The sequence below is a fragment of the Astatotilapia calliptera genome, chromosome 3, assembly GCF_900246225.1.
Source record: "Astatotilapia calliptera chromosome 3, fAstCal1.2, whole genome shotgun sequence".
In the NCBI taxonomy this organism is placed as follows: Eukaryota; Metazoa; Chordata; class Actinopteri; order Cichliformes; family Cichlidae; genus Astatotilapia; species Astatotilapia calliptera.
Window position 1 is genome coordinate 8,768,626 of NC_039304.1, and position 18,589 is coordinate 8,787,214.

Genomic DNA, 18,589 nt, shown 5'->3' on the forward strand with positions numbered 1-18,589 from the left:
AGTAACTCAGTTACTTCAAGTTACTCGTTACTTTCAAAGTAACTAGTTACTAGGGAAAGTAACTTTGGTTTTACTCAGAATTCTCTTGTTAATGTGTTGCTTCCATAACTTTGCCAGTCTTCTAGCTTGCTTACTTGCCACAAGTGCACTGTGCCACCTACCAATAGAAAGAAAAAGATAATGTGCATATTTCCACGAGAGAAATCCCACGCCTGGACCGTCATTGACTGCTGCCATGATTCTAGCCTACGTCACAGCGTCATGTGCGCCTTTTACATCCAACACAAAAACTGCAGTCGTGGTGCTCTCGATTGTACTCAGAACTCGGAAATTCTGCCTTCTGAATAGGAAGATGTAGGTAACACCAGACTGCACATGAGCTGCATACAGAGCTGGACTGGGACAGAAAATTGGCCCGGGCATTTTGACTAGAGACTGGCCCACCATTATAGGAAAAATCATAAAGCCTTTGAATGAAAACAAACACTGTTGTGACAGTGATGCACACTGTTCTGATGGTATATATGCATTAATCTATCAATCGTTTGTTGTAAGATTCAGATAATGATTTATTAAAAGCCAGACATTTTAAATGAGAATAAGAAAGAAAAGTATTTCTTTGTCCCCCCCTTTCCCTGTTAATGCCCTACCTGGCCCCCTGGCAACACTTTGCTAGATCCGCCCCTGCACAGTTACCAGCTGTCAGCTACCTAAAAAAGGATCCTGGTGTTATTTGTCTCTCAGAAACAGTTCATAACTTCCCTTCAACTCATTCATGTCACCTAAAAGGTAAACCTGTTTCTCCATCACCTGTTCAGCTCTGATGATCCAGTAAGGACATCTCCTGGTTTCATCTTCATGTTTCCCTCTCACCAGATAACCAAACCATATCATGACCAGCAGCTTTTTTGCAGCTGTGGCTCCAGCATCGAGTGATGGGAGAAGAGAGCCGGAGATCGACAGACGGATTGGGGCTGCGGCTGCAGTAATGCGGACGCTGCACCGGTCCGTCGTGGTGAAGAGGGAGCTAAGTGTAAAAGCGAAGCTCTCAATTTACCGGTCGATCTACGTCCCTACCCTCACCTATGGCCACGAGCTGTGGGTAGTGACCGAAAGAACGAGATCGCGGATACAAGCGGCAGAAATGAGCTTCCTCCGAAGGGTGGCTGGCCTCTCCCTTAGAGATAGGGTGAGAAGTTCGGCCATCCGGGAGGGGCTCAGAGTAGAGCAGCTGCTGCTCCACATCGAAAGGAGCCAGCTGAGGTGGTTCGGGCATCTGACAAGGATGCCCCCCGGGCGCCTCCTGGGTGAGGTGTTCCAGGCATGTCCCACCGGGAGGAGGCCCCGGGGCAGACCCAGGACACGCTGGAGAGATTATATCTCTCGGCTGGCCTGGGAACGCCTTGGTGTTCCCCCGGATAAGCTGGAGGAGGTGGCTGGGGAGAGGGAGGTCTGGGCCTCTTTGCTTAGGCTGCTGCCCCCGCGACCCGGCCCCGGATAAAGCGGATGAAGATGGATGGATGGATGGATGGATGGATGGCTCCAGCAAACATCAGCTGATACTAGAAATTAATATTAAATAAATTCTAACAACAGCTGATCAAGCTTAAACGTGCTGCTGTTGTTTAGCGCGACATCCGCTGGTTTCCTCTTTTGGCGCAAAGTGGGCGATAAACAAACAAGAGAGCCGATCAGCTGATCACTGATCAGTTTTCATGATTGAAGTAGAAACGGGAGAGGGAGGGGGGAGAATGAAAGAAGAAGAGGCAGCTGTGCAGCGTAAAGACACAGAATAACTCCAGCTTTGTGCCTTTTTCATTGTAGCTGAATTAGGGGACAAACTGTTCCTTTTCACCTCAATAAGAAACGCGTAATATTTTCTCTGAATACAAGACTGGACGGTTGGCAATTCTAATAACTTATGAACAAAATAAAGTGCAACATCATCAGAATCAGAAAGGGTTTTATTGCCAAATGTTGAGCAGGTTTACAACATTAGGAAATTGCTGCGGTGCTTCAGTGCAAACATACTTTCATAAATTACGCTAAAATAGACATTAAAATAAAAATAAGAATAAGAATTAAAAGTGCTAAGTAGATAGATATGCACATGAGTGCAGGTGGTGATCAGTGCCAAACATTGAATGATGCAGTGAACACAGCGTAGGGTCATGTGTTAGTGGTGGGAACAGTCTTATGGTTATTGTTCATGTGTTCAACAGCAGAGGGGAAGAAACTGTTCTTATGGCGAGAGGTTCTGGTGCGAATGGACCGGAGCCTCCTGCCTGAGGGGAGCAGGTCAAACAGACTGTGTCCAGGGTGAGAAGGGTCAGCTGAGATCCGAGCTGCACGCCCCAGTGTCCTGGAGGTGTACAGGTCCTGCAGAGATGGGAGTCTGCAGCCAATCACCTTCTCAGCAGAGCGCACAACACGCTGCAGTCTCTGTTTGTCCCTGATAGTGGCTCCAGCGTACCATTAACTTCATAGCACCCACCCAGCTGTATAGAAACTCCCTCATGCTAGCTAGCACGCAGTACGGAAAAAGTCAGCACAACGAAAATAAACTGCACCTAAACTTGGTTTATATCTGACCCAGAGAGACTGCAGGTCATAACTTCTTACCTGAAGTTCAGTTCACACTCGGACCGGCGGCCGCTTCGGGTCTCTCCTCTTGCCTCCCTTTTCCTTCATCCACCTGCTGGCTTCCACCACTTGCTAATGTTATTGAATCTGTGGAAGCTCCGCGACAGCCACCACACGAAGTAACGACCCTATCTAAATCCCAGTAACGACTAACGCGTTCCTGATTTTGGCATAATAACTAGTTACCGTGCTCGTTACCACAATAATAACGTAGTTACTGTAACGCGTTACTTAATAACGCGTTATTCCCAACACTGAATATGACAAATCGAGTGAGAGCTCATTTAGCTATGATGGAAGCGTAAAATGTTGCTCATAAAGGTGCATGAAATTATCTGAGAAGGAGATTCCCTCTTGCCACTTTTCTAAGTCTTGCCAAGTGTTGATGTATGTTAAGCAGAGATGGGCAGTAACGCGTTACGCGTTACTGTAATCTGATTACTTTTTTCAAGTAACGAGTAAAGTAAGGGATTACTATTGCAAAATCGGTAATTAGATTACCGTTACTTTCCCGTACGAACGCTGCGTTACTGCGTTACTAAAACCGTGATTTTTTTGCGAGAATGTCTCATGACAGTGACGTAAGCAAGTGCGCCGTTGGTGACAACAGCTGTGTCCAGATCAACAATGGATCATATATCGATTGTGGGAGCGAGTATGAGCGTGCAGCGTTTAAAGCTTGGAAATACTGACCTTATTTTGAGTTTGATTCCATAAAAAGTGACAAAAACATTAGCGTCCGTTGTGCGTGGGAAGAAAACTTTTTACAGCGAAAAAAAACCCCTAAACTTTCAAGCAAGCACCGAGTGCGCAACGACGTAATGGGAAACTCACAGAGAAACTCGCGGATTCGTCAACTGACCGCAGCACACCTGCACCAGGGTAAACCTCCGCCTACCCCCAGTCCTGCTTTACAGGTGAAAATAGAGCAAAACGACCACTGAGTCTTTGACTTTATTTATTTTCTGCTGTGTTTTACTTGCATCTATTTGAAAGAGTGAGTGTAAACACAAAAAATATTTTATTTTATGTGCTGGAATGTGCAGAAAATAAGTTTAAATATTAAACTAAGTTCTTCAAGTCAGAGAATGGTGCATATAATTTAATATTTATTTGATGCATAAAGTTAAAGGATTAAAACTGATAAAACAAGTTAAAAAAAAGAGACTTTTCCATTTGATTACATTTTGTATGATGGATTATGTAGAAAAAGTAGAATTGGGCTGAAAGATCTATCGCTTTATCACCTCTTCAGGTTGTAAATCGTGTTTTTAAAAAGTAACTAAGTAACTAAGTAATTAATTACTTTTGAAAATAAGTAATCAGTAAAGTAACGGGATTACTTTTTGGGGGTAATCAGTAATTAGTTACTGATTACTTTTTTCAAGTAACTTGACCAACACAGATGTTAAGTACTGAAAAAAATCATAAATTCTTCAGTTTTTTAAAGTTAAGAGTTTTTACATGTAATTTGTTCTAAAACAGAGCTGACTTTACATAGCATGTCTTCATGTGTATTAACATGTGCTGTAACCAAAGACTGATTTGAAGTAATCGATATAATAAATTATATATATTTTTTGGTACATTTTTTTTTTACTTGCATTTTACTTTCATTGATATATTTTGTATGAAGTTTGCTGTATGTTCTATGTATCATATGGCAATAAACGTATTTTTGAGAAAATCTGTTTTGAATCTAGTTTTTATATGCTGAATTTTATAGTAAGTAGAAATCTTAACCTAAATGCTAAAGGTAATATAACACTAGTGATAGGTTTTGAGTTTCGACCCAATTTTATTAACCTCAAGTTGGTTATTGGTCAATTTAACCCAATTTTTGGATAGTTATCCTAACCCAGAGTGCTGGGTCAAACCAGTAACCCAACCCTGTTAAGTTGAAACAACAACAATATTTGACCCAGCATTGGGTTACAAATTGGGTTATTTTTAACCGTGCAATATTTAGGGTGTATCAGTCAGAAGTCAGCTGTGTACCAACCTGACTTCTGCACAACACAACTGATGATCTCATCTCAAGGAGGCAAGAAATTTCACAAATGAATCCTGATAAGGCACATCTATGAAGTGAAAAACCATTTCAGGTGAATACATCATGAAACTTATTGAGAGAAGGCCAAGGGTTTGCAGCGATATCAAGAAAACAAAGGGTGGCTACTTTCAGGAATCTAAACTATAAAACATGTGTAGAGTCCATTTTTTCAATTTTTCATTGAGTCCTGCATTTGACTCCACATCAGGGCCGTGCAGAGAGGTTTAAAGGGGCGGGTGCTCAAAGTTAAAAAGGGGCACATTGAACCAGGCTGAATAACAACAACACACATTCATCAAGAATCTAATATAGGAAGGGAAGGGCTGTGTTGATCTGAGACTGTAGACATTAAAAAGTCCACAGGAGAGGTGGTAGCTGATTAAACAAGTGTCATGAGATAATAACAAAATGCAAAGATTGGTGACAGCGCTTGGAACCATAAGGCAATAAAAAACTGTGAGAAATAATTTAGGCTCTGCCTGTGAATCACTCTTTGCTTCTCTTCTTCCTTCCATCCCATCATTTCATATATTATTCTCCACTTGCTATGTGAGAACAAGGCACAACTCCACTTATCTCTCTGCCTGTAGGGAAGTTTCTTTGTTATAGCTAACATGTTGGCGGGCATGTCAAGCTCCTGCATATAACTGAGATCTTCCATAGCATTGCAACAGCCTCTTAGGAATATTGTGTAGGCTTTAAGAGCTTTCGTGTCCTCTGCTTTTATTGAAGACCAAGCAAGTGCTTTGCTCATGTAAGCCGTGGCAAGTTTATGTTCATTACCAAAATGCTGCCGTAATAAAGACTTTGCCTTTCTGAATCCTGCTTCTGAAGTCATGTGTAGGCAACTCCTTACAAGTTCTCTTGGTTGACCCTTTGTGTGTTGTTCCAGATAATAAAGACAATCTCCAGGGTTTTTATTTCTGCTTTCAATGTTGTGTTCAAACGATTTAATAAAAGTCTGGTACTGAAGTGGATCTCCATCAAAAACTGGGATCTCCTTTTTAGGTAATGAAGAAAGACTATGTTGTTGGATTAATAAAGCAGTGAGTTCGTTTTGCTTACTCATGACAGATAAGATGTTACAGTCTTCTTCATGACTAGAAATTTGAGAAGGTACATGTTTATTGTCACGTGAATTTCTAATGTTTGACTGATATGTCAAGGGATCTTCAGAAAGAGTCTGAGGTTGTATTGGAACTCTGCCTGTGGTTAAGAGAGATTGTGAGTCTGCAAGATTATGCTCCCTAAAGATATGCACATGTTGCCTTTCATGTACAGGAGTATCCGGATTAGTATTCAACACTTGAGTTACCTTCTGTCCCTTTTCAAAATATGACTCCATACCATCTGATATTTTTGATAGTTTACTTTTAATACTAGATCCTTTTGAGCCTTTCAGTACTTTCATTTTTGCAACCGTGGCAGCTATATTTGTTTCCAGCTCCAGTTGCTCCCGCTGTCTCCTTAACTGTGTTTCATGTTCCTCCAAGGCATGTTTATCCTTAAGCAGTTTTTGCCTTCCCATCAGAGCAGCTGCTTCAGCTTCAGCCATTATTTGATGCTCTGGAGTTTGAGCTTGAAGAACTGATTTTACTCTTTTTGCTTCCTATGTTTGAAACACTGTCACCTGGTTGTATTTCAGCTTGTATGTCAGAATTTGTTTTAACCTGCTTTGGAGATGTTAAGATGTTATTTTTATCATTTGTGGAAGAAACCGTCTCCTTTGATAAAACAGGCTCAGCAGAAACGGGCACATCCAAAGTAACAGCAGTAGGCACTTTCTCAGCTTCATTGTCTTTTTTCATATATGGTCTTCCAGCTTCAAGAAGCCACCGTTTCACATCTTCAACAAAATCATCATTACATTTTGTTATGCGTCCAAACCAGTCAATATGAGCATCTTGTTCATCTTTAGGAATCAATAAAATGAATGCATCATGAACAGCTTTGGCATTTTTATACAAATCATTCAGTTTTTCCAAGTTAAGCAGCACAGCTTTTGCATTGTCATCCTTGTTCATCAAGTCTTTAATATCACGAGTTAACCCTTTAATCTTGTTAACATGAGCTTTTCGCTCTTTCTGCAAACTTTCCATTTTAAAAGCAAGCGCTTTAGCCGTCAGTTTTGCAGATCTTTTTTCTTCCAGTTCATGTTCGGCTTCTTTTATTTCACTCATCATCACTTTTTCACATGCATCAAAACAACATTATATTCCACAGCTTCAAAGATAGATCACAGCCAATACTTTTCTTCCGTGTAAAACATTGCGCAGCAGCGTCACAGGCTGTCAAAACCAGAGCAGAGTCCTCCAGCTTGCCGAATCAAGCACACGCACGCACACAACGCAGATCAAACCAATGTCCCCAATGGACAAGCGATGACACTTACAAACTGTGTTCAAAACATCCAATAATACACAGAGTGAATCCGCGTGTCCTACCGCTTCTGAAGTGTCTGTTGCGCTGCGTTCCACCATGCCAGTGTGACGGTGTCGTTTCCAAGTACTCACTTGAGAACTGCGTCCACTCATCTGAAAGCTCCGTGACTCCAAAACGTATATCCAAAAATCCTCTTCATTGTTTTGATGCGTGCAATAAAAGACAAGATTTTCTGTTGCGACTTTCATCCGTAAATAAAGCCGCGGCCGGCTGAGTTGGTTGTGTCCCTGTGACGTGCCTCCAATAATCTATAATGAATCGTACTTGTACTTTGCGCATTTATTTTAAGAACAAAACAAAAACAAACATTTGCGCTTTCAATCAATTTACAACTAGCGCATGGATTAACTGGTGTGCCAAAAAATGACGGTCAAGAGAAAAGTTTGCCCACAAACCACTCACCCAACCCACCTGGTGCGAACACAGACACCAGGTAAATAGACTGTGACCACACCCACATCCCATCACCTGAGACGCAGGTAAAGCTATACACCTGTGCCACCAAAACAAAAAGGAAAAACATAAACATTGACTTTGGCTCTTACACTTGTTAATAGTCATTATTTTCCTGTATAAATCGTTGGTTGTTACAATAAAAACTGTCAGTTAAATATATCATATAGGAGACACACACAGTGATATATGAGAAGTGAAATTAAGTTTATTGGATTTACAGAAAGTGTGCAATAATTGTTTAAACAAAATCAGGCAGGTGCATAAATTTGGGCACTCTTGTCATTTTATTGATTCCAAAACCTTTAGAACTAATTATTGGAACTCAAATTGGCTTGGTAAGCTCAGTGACCTGTGACCTACATACACAGGTGAATCCAATAATGAGAAAGAGTATTTAAGGGGGCCAATTGTAAGTTTCCCTCCTCTTTTAATTTTCTCTGAAGAGTAGCAACATGGGGGTCTCAAAACAACTCTCAAATGACCTGAAGACAAAGATCGTTCACCATCATGGTTTAGGGTAGTGATGGCCAAATGAAGCTTTCCGAAGCACTGAAGCTTGTATTGAAAAACGGTTCATTACTCGAAGCTTTTCAACACAGTCCTCTCTGGAGACATCTGGTGGCCAAAAATACGAAGAGCAGCTTGAATCCACAAAATAAAACCAACTGCTTCATTATGATTGCCTACTCTACAGAGTGGAGTTTTGTCTGATATTGGGCCGCTGTTGTGTTGCTTTGAACGTGTATTTTTTGGTGGTTAAAAAAATGTGTTTTATTTGTTTAATAAATAGTTTTGACCAGTAAACTCTGTTTGTTTAAACATGCACCATGGTGTGGTCTTCCTTTGCTTGTGACTTCTTGATGTTAGTAAATACAATAATTGAAAATTGCCACGTTAAATATAATATATACATATAATAATGTACAACACATTATGGAGTATGCTTGAGCTGTGAGGTCCTGCCTCCATGCACTTATGCAATTAATCGCTAGACAGGTGTATTTATAAATAAAATTATATTAGGGAAATTTTCCCAGACATATTTTTGACCTGGGGGTAGAATTGATTGTGAAATGGAAAAGGAAAATGCTTATGAACTTGCAAATTAAAAACATGATGCATTTAAGGTAACCCTTTTTCATTTTTATTTAAGAAGAGAATTTGTTCTAGTGTGCGATGGCCGAACCTGTTCCTTTTCGTGGAGATAATTTCTCCTGCCTTAAGGAAAATCCCTTCACATGGCCCAGAGGAGGCTGGAGTGCAGAGAAACTGGTAGAGATGCAGTTATACAGTCTACCTGGGCCCCACAAGCTATCAGCTAAAGAGAATAAATAAATTCAATTGCTGCACATTTGGCAGACTAACATTTTCCGATTAATTAAACAATAAAATATATATTTTTACAACATTACATGTAAAGAGTCAAGTGGAAGTTTTTCTAAAGTTATTTAATGATATTTATATTATTGAAGCAGATTTTTGACATTTTACCTTTTTCCCGTTTTCAGATATAATAAACACACACAAAACAAAAGCAAACGGCCAGAACACAAAGCTGGAAAACCCACCCGATTGACAAAAGTCAACTCAAAATTCTCCCACTCACAAACTCTTAATACACCAAAGAAACACATGACAAGCAACAGGGGTGGGTAAAGGGTGAGAGACAGCCGCTTTAGACAGTACATCTGGGCCTGCAGCCTGTGCGCTGGTCTCCTTGATCCACCGTCAGCATCGGAAGGGAATAAGCATCAAAGGCATTTGGAAAGGGAGGGGGATGAGTGTGTGCATATCAGTGTATATGTATGTGTGTGCGTGTCCAGAGTTCAGTGAGACAGTGTCCTTCGCCCTGCTAGGCTAAGTAAACAGTCTTCCAGCCAACCCAGGTGGCCTTGCATGGAATGGGAAGGAACAGCCTAAACACAGTCGTTATCAGGGTGTTTTTGTTCAGCTCCAGCCTTCGACCGCAGCTGGCGCCGAAAGGGTATCCGCATGAAGTGATGATAGTTTTTACTTTAGTGTGAAAAGCTCATATGAATTTCAAAGCAGTTCTACAGTCCAACACTGGTCTCTCACTCTCCCGTTGGAGAGCCGCAAGCTTCGCCATACTTGCGTTCTGTGATGTTGTCATTTCTTGTGCTCAAAGAGCCGATTTCTGAGAACTCACGACAGTGTGCCTCCCCGAGATGTCATCCAATTTGCGCTCAGAGATGTTATTCCGAGCTAGCCCTTCCGAGATGTAATCCAGTCTGCAGTCAGAGATCTTATTCTGAGTATTCACAGCAGCTTTTATCCGTGCTGCACTCCATGAGCCCATTTTGAGAAACTCACGCCTCTTCCCATCGTTTCAATCCCAGCGGGCAGCCTTGTGGGAGTTTGAACAGCCGGTTCCGCTTTCTTAATTCTGCGATAAGTCAGGGCCAAGCCAGCTCCGATCAGCAAGAACCCTGTTACCATGGTTCCGAATACGTAGATATCTTCAGCACTCAGGCTCACCCAAGCCCAAACTTCTCGTTGAGAAAGGGGTGTCAATTGCATTTAGGGACCAGTTGATCCAATCCATAATTCCTCTTTTAGGTTTTAGAGAACAGACTGTGAGAGAATGTTCCAGGGAAAAGTAATACAAAAAACACGAGACTAGACAAGGACATAAGAGGCTAAGCAGGGAAGCTAAGGGAGAGGAGGAGAGGAGAGGAGAAAAGTGCGACCGCCTTCGTCAAGAGCAAGAGCAGACTGAGATTCCACTCAGTATCTGCAGATTCTGGAGACCAATGTCCAGGAATCAGTGACAAAGCTGAAACTGCGCCGGGGCTGGATCTTTCAACAAGAAAACGACCCAAAGCACTGCTCAAAATCCACTAAGGCATTCATGCAGAGCAACAAGTACAACGTTCTGGAATAGCTATCTAAGTCCCCAGACTTGAATATTATTGAAAATCTGTGGCGTGAGTTAAAGAGAGCTGTCCATGCTCGGAAGCCATCAAACCTGAATGAACAAGAGATGTTTTTGTAAAGAGGAATGGTCCAAAATACCTTCAACCACAATCCAGACTCTCATTGGAACCTACAGAAAGCGTTTAGAGGCTGCAATTTCTGCAAAAGGCAGATCTACTAAATATTAATTTCATTTCTTTTTTTGTGGTGCCCAAATTTATGCACCTGCCTGATTTTGTTTAAACAATTATTGCACACTTTCTGTAAATCCAATAAACTTAATTTCACTTCTCATATATCACTGTGTGTGTCTCCTATATGATATATTTAACTGACATTTTTTATTGTAACAACCAACGATTTATACGGGAAAATAATGACTATTAACAAGGTTGCCCAAACTTTTGCATTCCACTGTATTTAAATCCTCTGTTTTCAGTGTGTCATTGTCAGATCGTCTGCCTTGTTTTCAGGCCTAGATTTCATGCCAAGTTTTCTTATGTCAGGTCCATGTTCCTGTTGTAGGTTTTTATTTAATTTAGCTCACCCAGTTTAGTTTATTGTTAGTCTTGCCTTTTGCCTTTTGTTTGCAGTTATTTTGCCAGCCTCAATAAACAGTTTGTTTTTGGTTATTCAAGTCACGTTTCACGTTTTGTTTCATCTACATTTGGGTCCACCTGTCACTCTACACACAGTCAGCCCCGCTGATTGTGACAAGCTATTTTCTAAAATAAAAACCATGTGTAGAGTTTATTATCAATTTTTTGAATTTTTCATTGAGTCCTGCATTTGAGTCCACATCCTGCCTACCACACAACAAATATGTGACAGTGTGTCTAAACTTTTGACTGTGTTGATATAAAGTGTGACATATATGACTACTGTGAAATAATTTCATCACCTTGAATGAATGTAGCCTGTTAATGTAGTGTTACAAAAAAGCATTGTTATTAAGAAAATAGGGAAAAGGTCATGTGTTCAAAAAACACACATATCAAAAATTAAGCTGAAGTTCCTGTCATGTCAACAGTCACTAGAGAGACAGAAATGAATGAAAACAAAAGATATAATAAGCTCCCAGTGTGAAAACCCCAGTATATAAAACATTTGTGCACAGATGGAAATTTAATTTGACATCAGATAACTTCCACACTCCCTGGGTGTGCTTTCAGTTTGTTTGCCGTTTTATTAATATAACACACAATTTTTGTGAAACATAAATGTAAATATTTGATCACAAACAAAAGCAGCTAATAAAGATTCTTACATGACATCTACTTTATTAAAAGAAAAACACAAAGAATCATTAAATAAACATAATGTGCTTTGATTCTGTTCATAAATGTGTTATAGACTCAGGTGAAGGTGAACACAAACTGCAGTGGTTTTCTTGTCTTATTATAAAGTATAATGCTTGAACATATACATTTTCTAATGATAGCTTTATATAGTATGATATTTGGATTATTTTATCTAGATATTTTATTTTTCTGTACTCCAGAAGAAAATTAGTTGAAATTCCAGTAGTCTCATCAGACACAAAAAGACTCTTTTAGACTTTTTTCTGCCTGATCTCTTGTGATGTCATTCCAAGCAGCAGAAATATCAGCAGGTTTTGCATTCAATTCTTTGGCAAAATTATTGTTGTACTTTGCTATCACATATTTCCAGTAGTCCGATGCCTCAAGGCTCACATCTGGAGGGATTTTCCAGTCTGGGTAAATTTCCTTGTAATACTTATAAGGGTGATATTTATGGTTTGTAGCACTGCAACGAAACTGCTGGTCACTGATCACAAGAGAAGAGCATATGTCAGTGACAAGTTTTTGTGTATTTGGCCAACTGAAACCTCCCAGACCTCGAGGACGATGCAGTACAGCAAAGTGCTCAGTATGACCTCCTCCTCCTGCATCACAGGGAGCTTTGCAGAATGGACACTGTTTGCCACAACCAACCAGTTTGTTGAAAAGCTCATTGTGAGGCTGTACATGGAGATGCTGTAGTTTCATTTTAAAGTTCAGTCTCTGAAACTCTTTTCTGAGATCTTGTGCCATGTTATTCACAGACACTGTGAGCCAGTCAGCAAACTGTTCCTTGTCAGCATTATTCAGGATCATGAAAGCACCAAGAGCATCCTGGGAAATGACCAGTTTATTACCAAGTTCTTTACAAATATCTTCAACAAATGTCTTCAAATCATCACTCTTTCCTCTTTGGGCCTTGTTGATTGCATCATTTATGCTTCTGATACATGACTGAAGATGTCGGTCCTCAAACTCAGATATTGTGGACACAGTTGAAAAGCGCTCCACTATTTGGTTGAGTATCCATGTCTTGACATATTTCTCATATGAGTCAATATAGCTCACATAGTTTTTAAAATCATCCTGTGAAAGCAAATCCAGTAAAACTGAATACTGGAAGGACATTCGTGTGCTGAACTGCTCACATGTCAACATTTCACCAATGATTTTTAGACTCAGAGATTGACTGAGAAAGCCTTTAGCAGCGGGCTTCAAACATTTGTTGGTGAATTCTTCTGCCTTCTTCTGACACTGGTCTCTTTCATGGAACACATCAATGAAATCATCATGAAACTTTTCCTTGTTTTTCATCAGACATCTGTAAGGATCATTTGCTTGGATGAAATCTTCGTGCATCTTCTGAAACTTTCTGGCTGCAAATCCACAGATGTGCTGTTTGAGAGAAACTTCAAACTCAATCTCTGTTCTAACATCTTGCTTGTTTTGTAGTTTCTCATCAATGATGTGTAGGATCTCCTGGATATAAGTATCAGAATAATTGTTTTTCCTTTTCACTCTTTCTCTCACAGACTGAGTGCAGTCATTGATGATGCTGTCAGCCAGTTTTTGCGCAGCCATTGTGTGATCTTGAATGTTGAAAAATTTCAAAAGTTTAGTCATTGCATGTGGTTAGCTCTATGAAGTAGGTTCTCACTTGTATATTTGAAAGGCTCTTTTCCACAATCCTGTAAACTTTTTTGACTCAATAATTCACATGCATGACTCCCCCTGTGTGACAGATTGAATCTCAGGTAGTGAGATACGTTGGTGAAGACATCTGTTGTCTTTTGTTTAGAAAAAGAAAGTTTCTCCAGAGTTTCACTCCACATCTTATCAAACTCTTTGTCCAGCTCTTTGTCTGTCATCTGGGATTTTCTCTTTCTGCATGTATCTATTAACACACAAACTGCCTTTTCAATCTCTTTTATATGATTTTGTTTTATTATATCAATTTCTGCCATCCCCTGTCTGTTTTCTGCTGCTTTGAGCTGTTTAAAAACAGATCTTTCCATTTCACGCCGAAGGCTCTTTGCACTATTTGAGAATTCCTCTTTGTATCCTTCAACCAAAAAATCTGTTTGCTTGAAATACTTTGTCAGATTTTCGAGAAACTTTATCTCCCATGTGGACAGCACTGTGGAGGCTTCACCTTTCAAACATTTGAGAAATTCTCTCATGTCAGAAGATTCAGATTTTGCTGCAATTGTACCAAAATTGGAAATTCTTGTTTCTGCGTTTGTTACCCAGGTGTACATCTCTTTTTTGAATTCACACTCCCATTTGTTGAATTCTGTGCAGAGTCTCATGTATGCATCAGCTCCGAGGCTGTTTCTGGAGGTGAAGATGAAGTTTTCGTGCTTTACTGCATTCCAAAGGTTTGACATCCACTCTTTAAACTCCATGACATCATTAACAGATGACTCACAGTTTCCCAGCAGTTGGATGATGTGTTTCTTGAGCTCATATACAGCCTCACTGTACCCTGCATTGACTGGTGCCATTGGTGGGTTTCCATTCCAGAGTCCAGGAATGTACCAGTTCCCAGTGTCTGGGCTGTACTCCATCACATCAGTGAAGCTCTTGTTCTCCTCTTTCTTTTCCATTTTGGCTGCTGCCTGGGTCATCTCATTTAACTGTTCCAGGAGCAGTTTCCTGTCTTGTAAGTTCTTCTCATGGGCTGAAACATCGGACACATTCTGGTGAACAAACACACATTTCGGCTTTTTGCCCACCTCCTTCATCCTGAGAAAAGCATGCACAACTATTTGTAGGATGTCCTTCATTTCAGTTGAATTCTCCATTTCAATGTTGACAATAGTGACATCACTCAGCCCCACAACAAGTGTAGCAAGCTCATTGTTGTGCTCATAGCTGTTTTCCAGTTGGGCATGTTCTGGTGACTTTAAGCCCTCAGTGTCAATGATCAGCATGAAGTCACAGTTTAGGACTTTTTTCATGTCTTCATTGATTTTGATGAGCAACATAAAGGCACCTCGAGTACATCGACCACTGCTGACTGCAAACTGCACTCCAAACATGGTGTTAAGGAGAGTGGACTTTCCTGTGCTGTGAACTCCAAGAACTGTGACTACCAGGATCTTTCTGTTTGAAGACACCAAGTCACTGAGCTGAGAGAGAACATCACTCACCCATCTGAGAGGGATGTTGGATGCATCTCCATCTACAAGCTCAAGAGGAAATCCATCAAGCAACAACTCTGCACACAGTTTGGGCAGATGCTGCAACTGTTGACGTGCTGGATCTGTTTGTGGAAGGGACAGTGAGGCTTCATAGATCTGACCCATTTCACGGAAGAAGTGTTCAGTCCCCAGTGAGCTGTTGGAAATTTGTCTGTCAATCTCTTTGATCTCCTCTTTGTTCTCAGAGTTCTTACATTTTTCTTTATATTTCTCCCGAAGTTCAGACAATTTTACACAAGACAGGTTATCCAGGTTCATTCGCATCCATTTTAGGAAATAAAACCTCTCTGTTCCTGGGCTTGATATTGCAACGATGAACTGTGTCATAGCTCTCGACATGTCATAAGAGTTTTGGTTTTTCCGCAGTTCTTCTCTGTCTTTTTTAAGTTCACTTTTGTAATCTTCTATATTTTTAGAGCCAAGTTTTCTAAGCCGAAATTCTTCTTTCTCTAAGCTGGCCAGTTTTTTCCATATTTCACCTTGCCGTTGAAGCTGATCTTCTTTGAATATATGGATATCTTGAATTTCTTCAGTGATGGCTTCAGCATTTGTCTTTGCAGTCTGGCACTCTGGAGAGTATTCATCAACCAGGATTCCCAGTTCATGGGCAATGTCTGCCATCTGCTCTATTGTCATCTTCATCTTTGAGTTATTAACCACATCTGTGATTGTTTTCCTTAGATCTTTTACCAAGTCTGCATCATTTTTTTGTTTCGTCTTACTAATAATGTTATTATTATTCAAACCCAATTTGGTTACTACTCTTTTCAAAGAATCTTCACTGCAACTCTTACTCTCATAGTTACCCACTAAGAAGATCTGTGCCTCGTGCTGTTGGTTAGTAAGTAGACTGTGCTCAGTGTCCAGATTGTCAAAGAACACAAAAACTGCTGCAGATGTCTGACACAGAAAGGAGTATTGTGTTTGAAAGCTTGCAATGTCCCCACGAAGGTTAGCTACAGCCACTGGCTGACTGAAAATATCAATGTTTGTGTTTCCACAAGGAAGATACCAAGTAATTTCAGTCAGTCCGTTGGATATTCTTCTTGGACTGTCACCACACTCCATGTTGTGATGAACAAAGGTGTCATGGTACTGCTGAGAATTGCTCAGAAGCTTATTGAGAATTTCTGACTTGGACAAGGAGCACTCACCGAGTCTGACAAAAGAGATCATTGGAAGTTCAGAGAGAACGATTCTGTCTTCAATGAAGCCCTTAGACTCTGACAGAGACTGAGGTCTGTACTTTTTAACAATGTCTCTCATGGCCCACAGCATGAGTGTGCACTGATTGGTGTCACAATTGGGAAGCAGCAAAGGCACAGAAAACTGACATGTGGACATTTTTAGTGCCATTTCCTGCTGCAGAAAACCATCAGAACACAGAAAGAGAGCAGCGATTATATCAAGGGGGTGCATCATTCCACCTGTGTTTGGGCTTTTAAACAGATTTTCAATACTGAACTCTTGACTCCCTGATACACCATCACTGCCTGAGTCAAACATTGTGGTATATGTCACATTCCTTGCTGTCACATTAACCATCATCAATTTCTTCAGAAAATACCAAGGAAGGTCGGATTTACAGTTGGCAGCTTCATCAGTGATGGTCTTCACATCGATTTCAAGTATTTTTCTGAGTTTTAGCTTCTTTCTGTAGTACTGCTCCAACCCCAGATCATCCAATAACTTTTCCAAATGTGTCTCTGTGGATAAAAACATGGTTGTTATTTCTAAAAAGTTTGAAGATATTTTATTATTCTAAAATACCTTACTATAAAAAATCCAAGGTCATCAATCAAAAAGCAATGATCAACCATCATACAGTTGCAATGTTTTTTCTGAAGCAGTTTAGTTAATTTTATGTTTATTATTGATAATAATAAACATAAAATAATAATAATATGTTTATTATTGATAATAAACATAAAATTTCAGTGAGAGGACATGCCAACCTCCAAGCCTGGATTCAAAATGAAAACTTTTTCTAACTTTTGCGTTGCCGATTTGCAACAGTTAAAAACAACCTGATTACCCCACATACATATTTTATGAGGTTTTTTTACTCAGAAGTACCACTGCAGGACTTGGTTATGCATTAGCAACAAAAAGTTTAATCTAAGGCCTGAGACGGTTAAGTCTAATTTCTTTGACACTGGTATTCCCACTCCTACCTACACCTGTCTTCCTAAATATGGACTGCAATGAACTTTGGAAATTTTCTAAAAATGTTATGGTCTCAGTGAAAATTAAAATCTCTCAGATAGTCCCATTAGTTATGTGTGATTCAAGGCCTGTTGAAAAATCCAAGTCTTGACCAGTCATGTGCAATCAGCACACTTCAAAACATTCTTTTATCACCAAGATATAAATATTTAACTGTGTCCCAACAACCTCCTTTCATAACGTTTTGGAGAAGCATAATATTCTCAATTATTCTCAGAGTAGTTTCAGAAAGTTGCATTCCCCTAAAACAGGTCTCCTTGAAGTCTTAAATAACCTTTTGATGGCTGCAGATAAAGGTCATTGATTATTCCTTCTTTTACCTTTGCTCAGCCTTTGATACTGCTGACCACCAGATCTTAATCCCTAGGTTTAAACCGCATAATATATATTTCCAGCTCTATGTTGTATTGTTACTTAATATTTGCTAAATTTCACACTAATTTATTTTGGTGTGAAATTTTCGGTTAGATGTTTTTCAAAATCATTTCTTGTTATTTATATTCAACCTCACTTTTAAACCTCATGAACATGAATCCCTTTTAAATGGCCATCGTAATGCAATCAAAAGTTGGATGGCAACAAATCTTTTGCAAACCTACGCAGACCAGACAGCAATACTGCCCAACTCAGACTGCAATTTAGGTGCTTTTTAGTCATTATAACAGCTAACATGTGGAACCATAGTGTCATTTTTGCTCAGTTTTTGTCTCACACCTGCTCTTGTTTTTTTCTTTTTCTCATTTAAGAAATACTGCCAAAGTTAATATTGTTGTGACATCTCCTCTGGTTTGGATTATTGTAATGCCCTTTGTCTTACTAAAGCAGCTATTCATGGTGTCCACTGTGTGAAAAATAGTGCTATAGGACTCATAAATCTTCACATTCACATTTACTGGGTTCCTGTCACTTTTAGATTTCAGTTTATCCCATTAAGACCCATAGGTTTTAGGTCAAACATTTAGGTCCAACTACCACAACTCTTGCACCAGTGGTGCATTCGCAAAACTATGGTTCCTGAAAGCAGCAACTCTGTGCTTTTTCAGTGATTTCAAGGTCATTATTGTAATGTCAGGCAAGGTGCGACATCCAAATATTGGCAAATAACACAGAAAACAACAAATAAAACAGCAAAATCAAAGCAACTAAAAAAGAAACCGGTGGAAAGAACCCAAATCTCCGATAAAATGTCTGTTTTCTGTAGGGCTCAATCACACTCAGTTAAGGGCTGCTGTCCACACCATGCCCCGGATTACTGTAATGGCGGTAACATCAATGAAATGCACAAAGTCGCTGCTTTCAGGGATCATTTAATTCTTCCAATTGAGCAGATG

The 18,589-nt window shown here is 39.9% G+C and overlaps 1 protein-coding gene across 1 annotated transcript; it reads right to left on the reverse strand.

Moving 5' to 3' along the window:
* Nucleotides 1-11,915: 11,915 nt before the first annotated feature.
* Nucleotides 11,916-16,754, reverse strand: LOC113012212 (up-regulator of cell proliferation-like). The gene is made up of 2 exons (XM_026152275.1): nt 13,458-16,754; nt 11,916-13,413 (listed from the first exon to the last, which is right to left on the reverse strand). The coding sequence occupies exons 1-2, from the start codon at nt 16,752-16,754 to the stop codon at nt 12,061-12,063; spliced, it is 4,650 nt and encodes a 1,549-aa protein (XP_026008060.1). The 3' UTR covers nt 11,916-12,060.
* Between the last annotated feature and the right edge of the window lie 1,835 nt (nt 16,755-18,589).

Excerpts from the sequence above, each read along its gene's own strand:
- LOC113012212 (XM_026152275.1), bottom strand. The coding sequence starts at position 16,754 with ATGTTTTTATCCACAGAGACACATTTGGAAAAGTTATTGGATGATCTG. Across the intron at positions 13,414-13,457 it reads TACTTCATAGAGCTAACCAC|ACAATGGCTGCGCAAAAACT; the intron begins ATGCAATGACTA and ends ATTCAAGATCAC.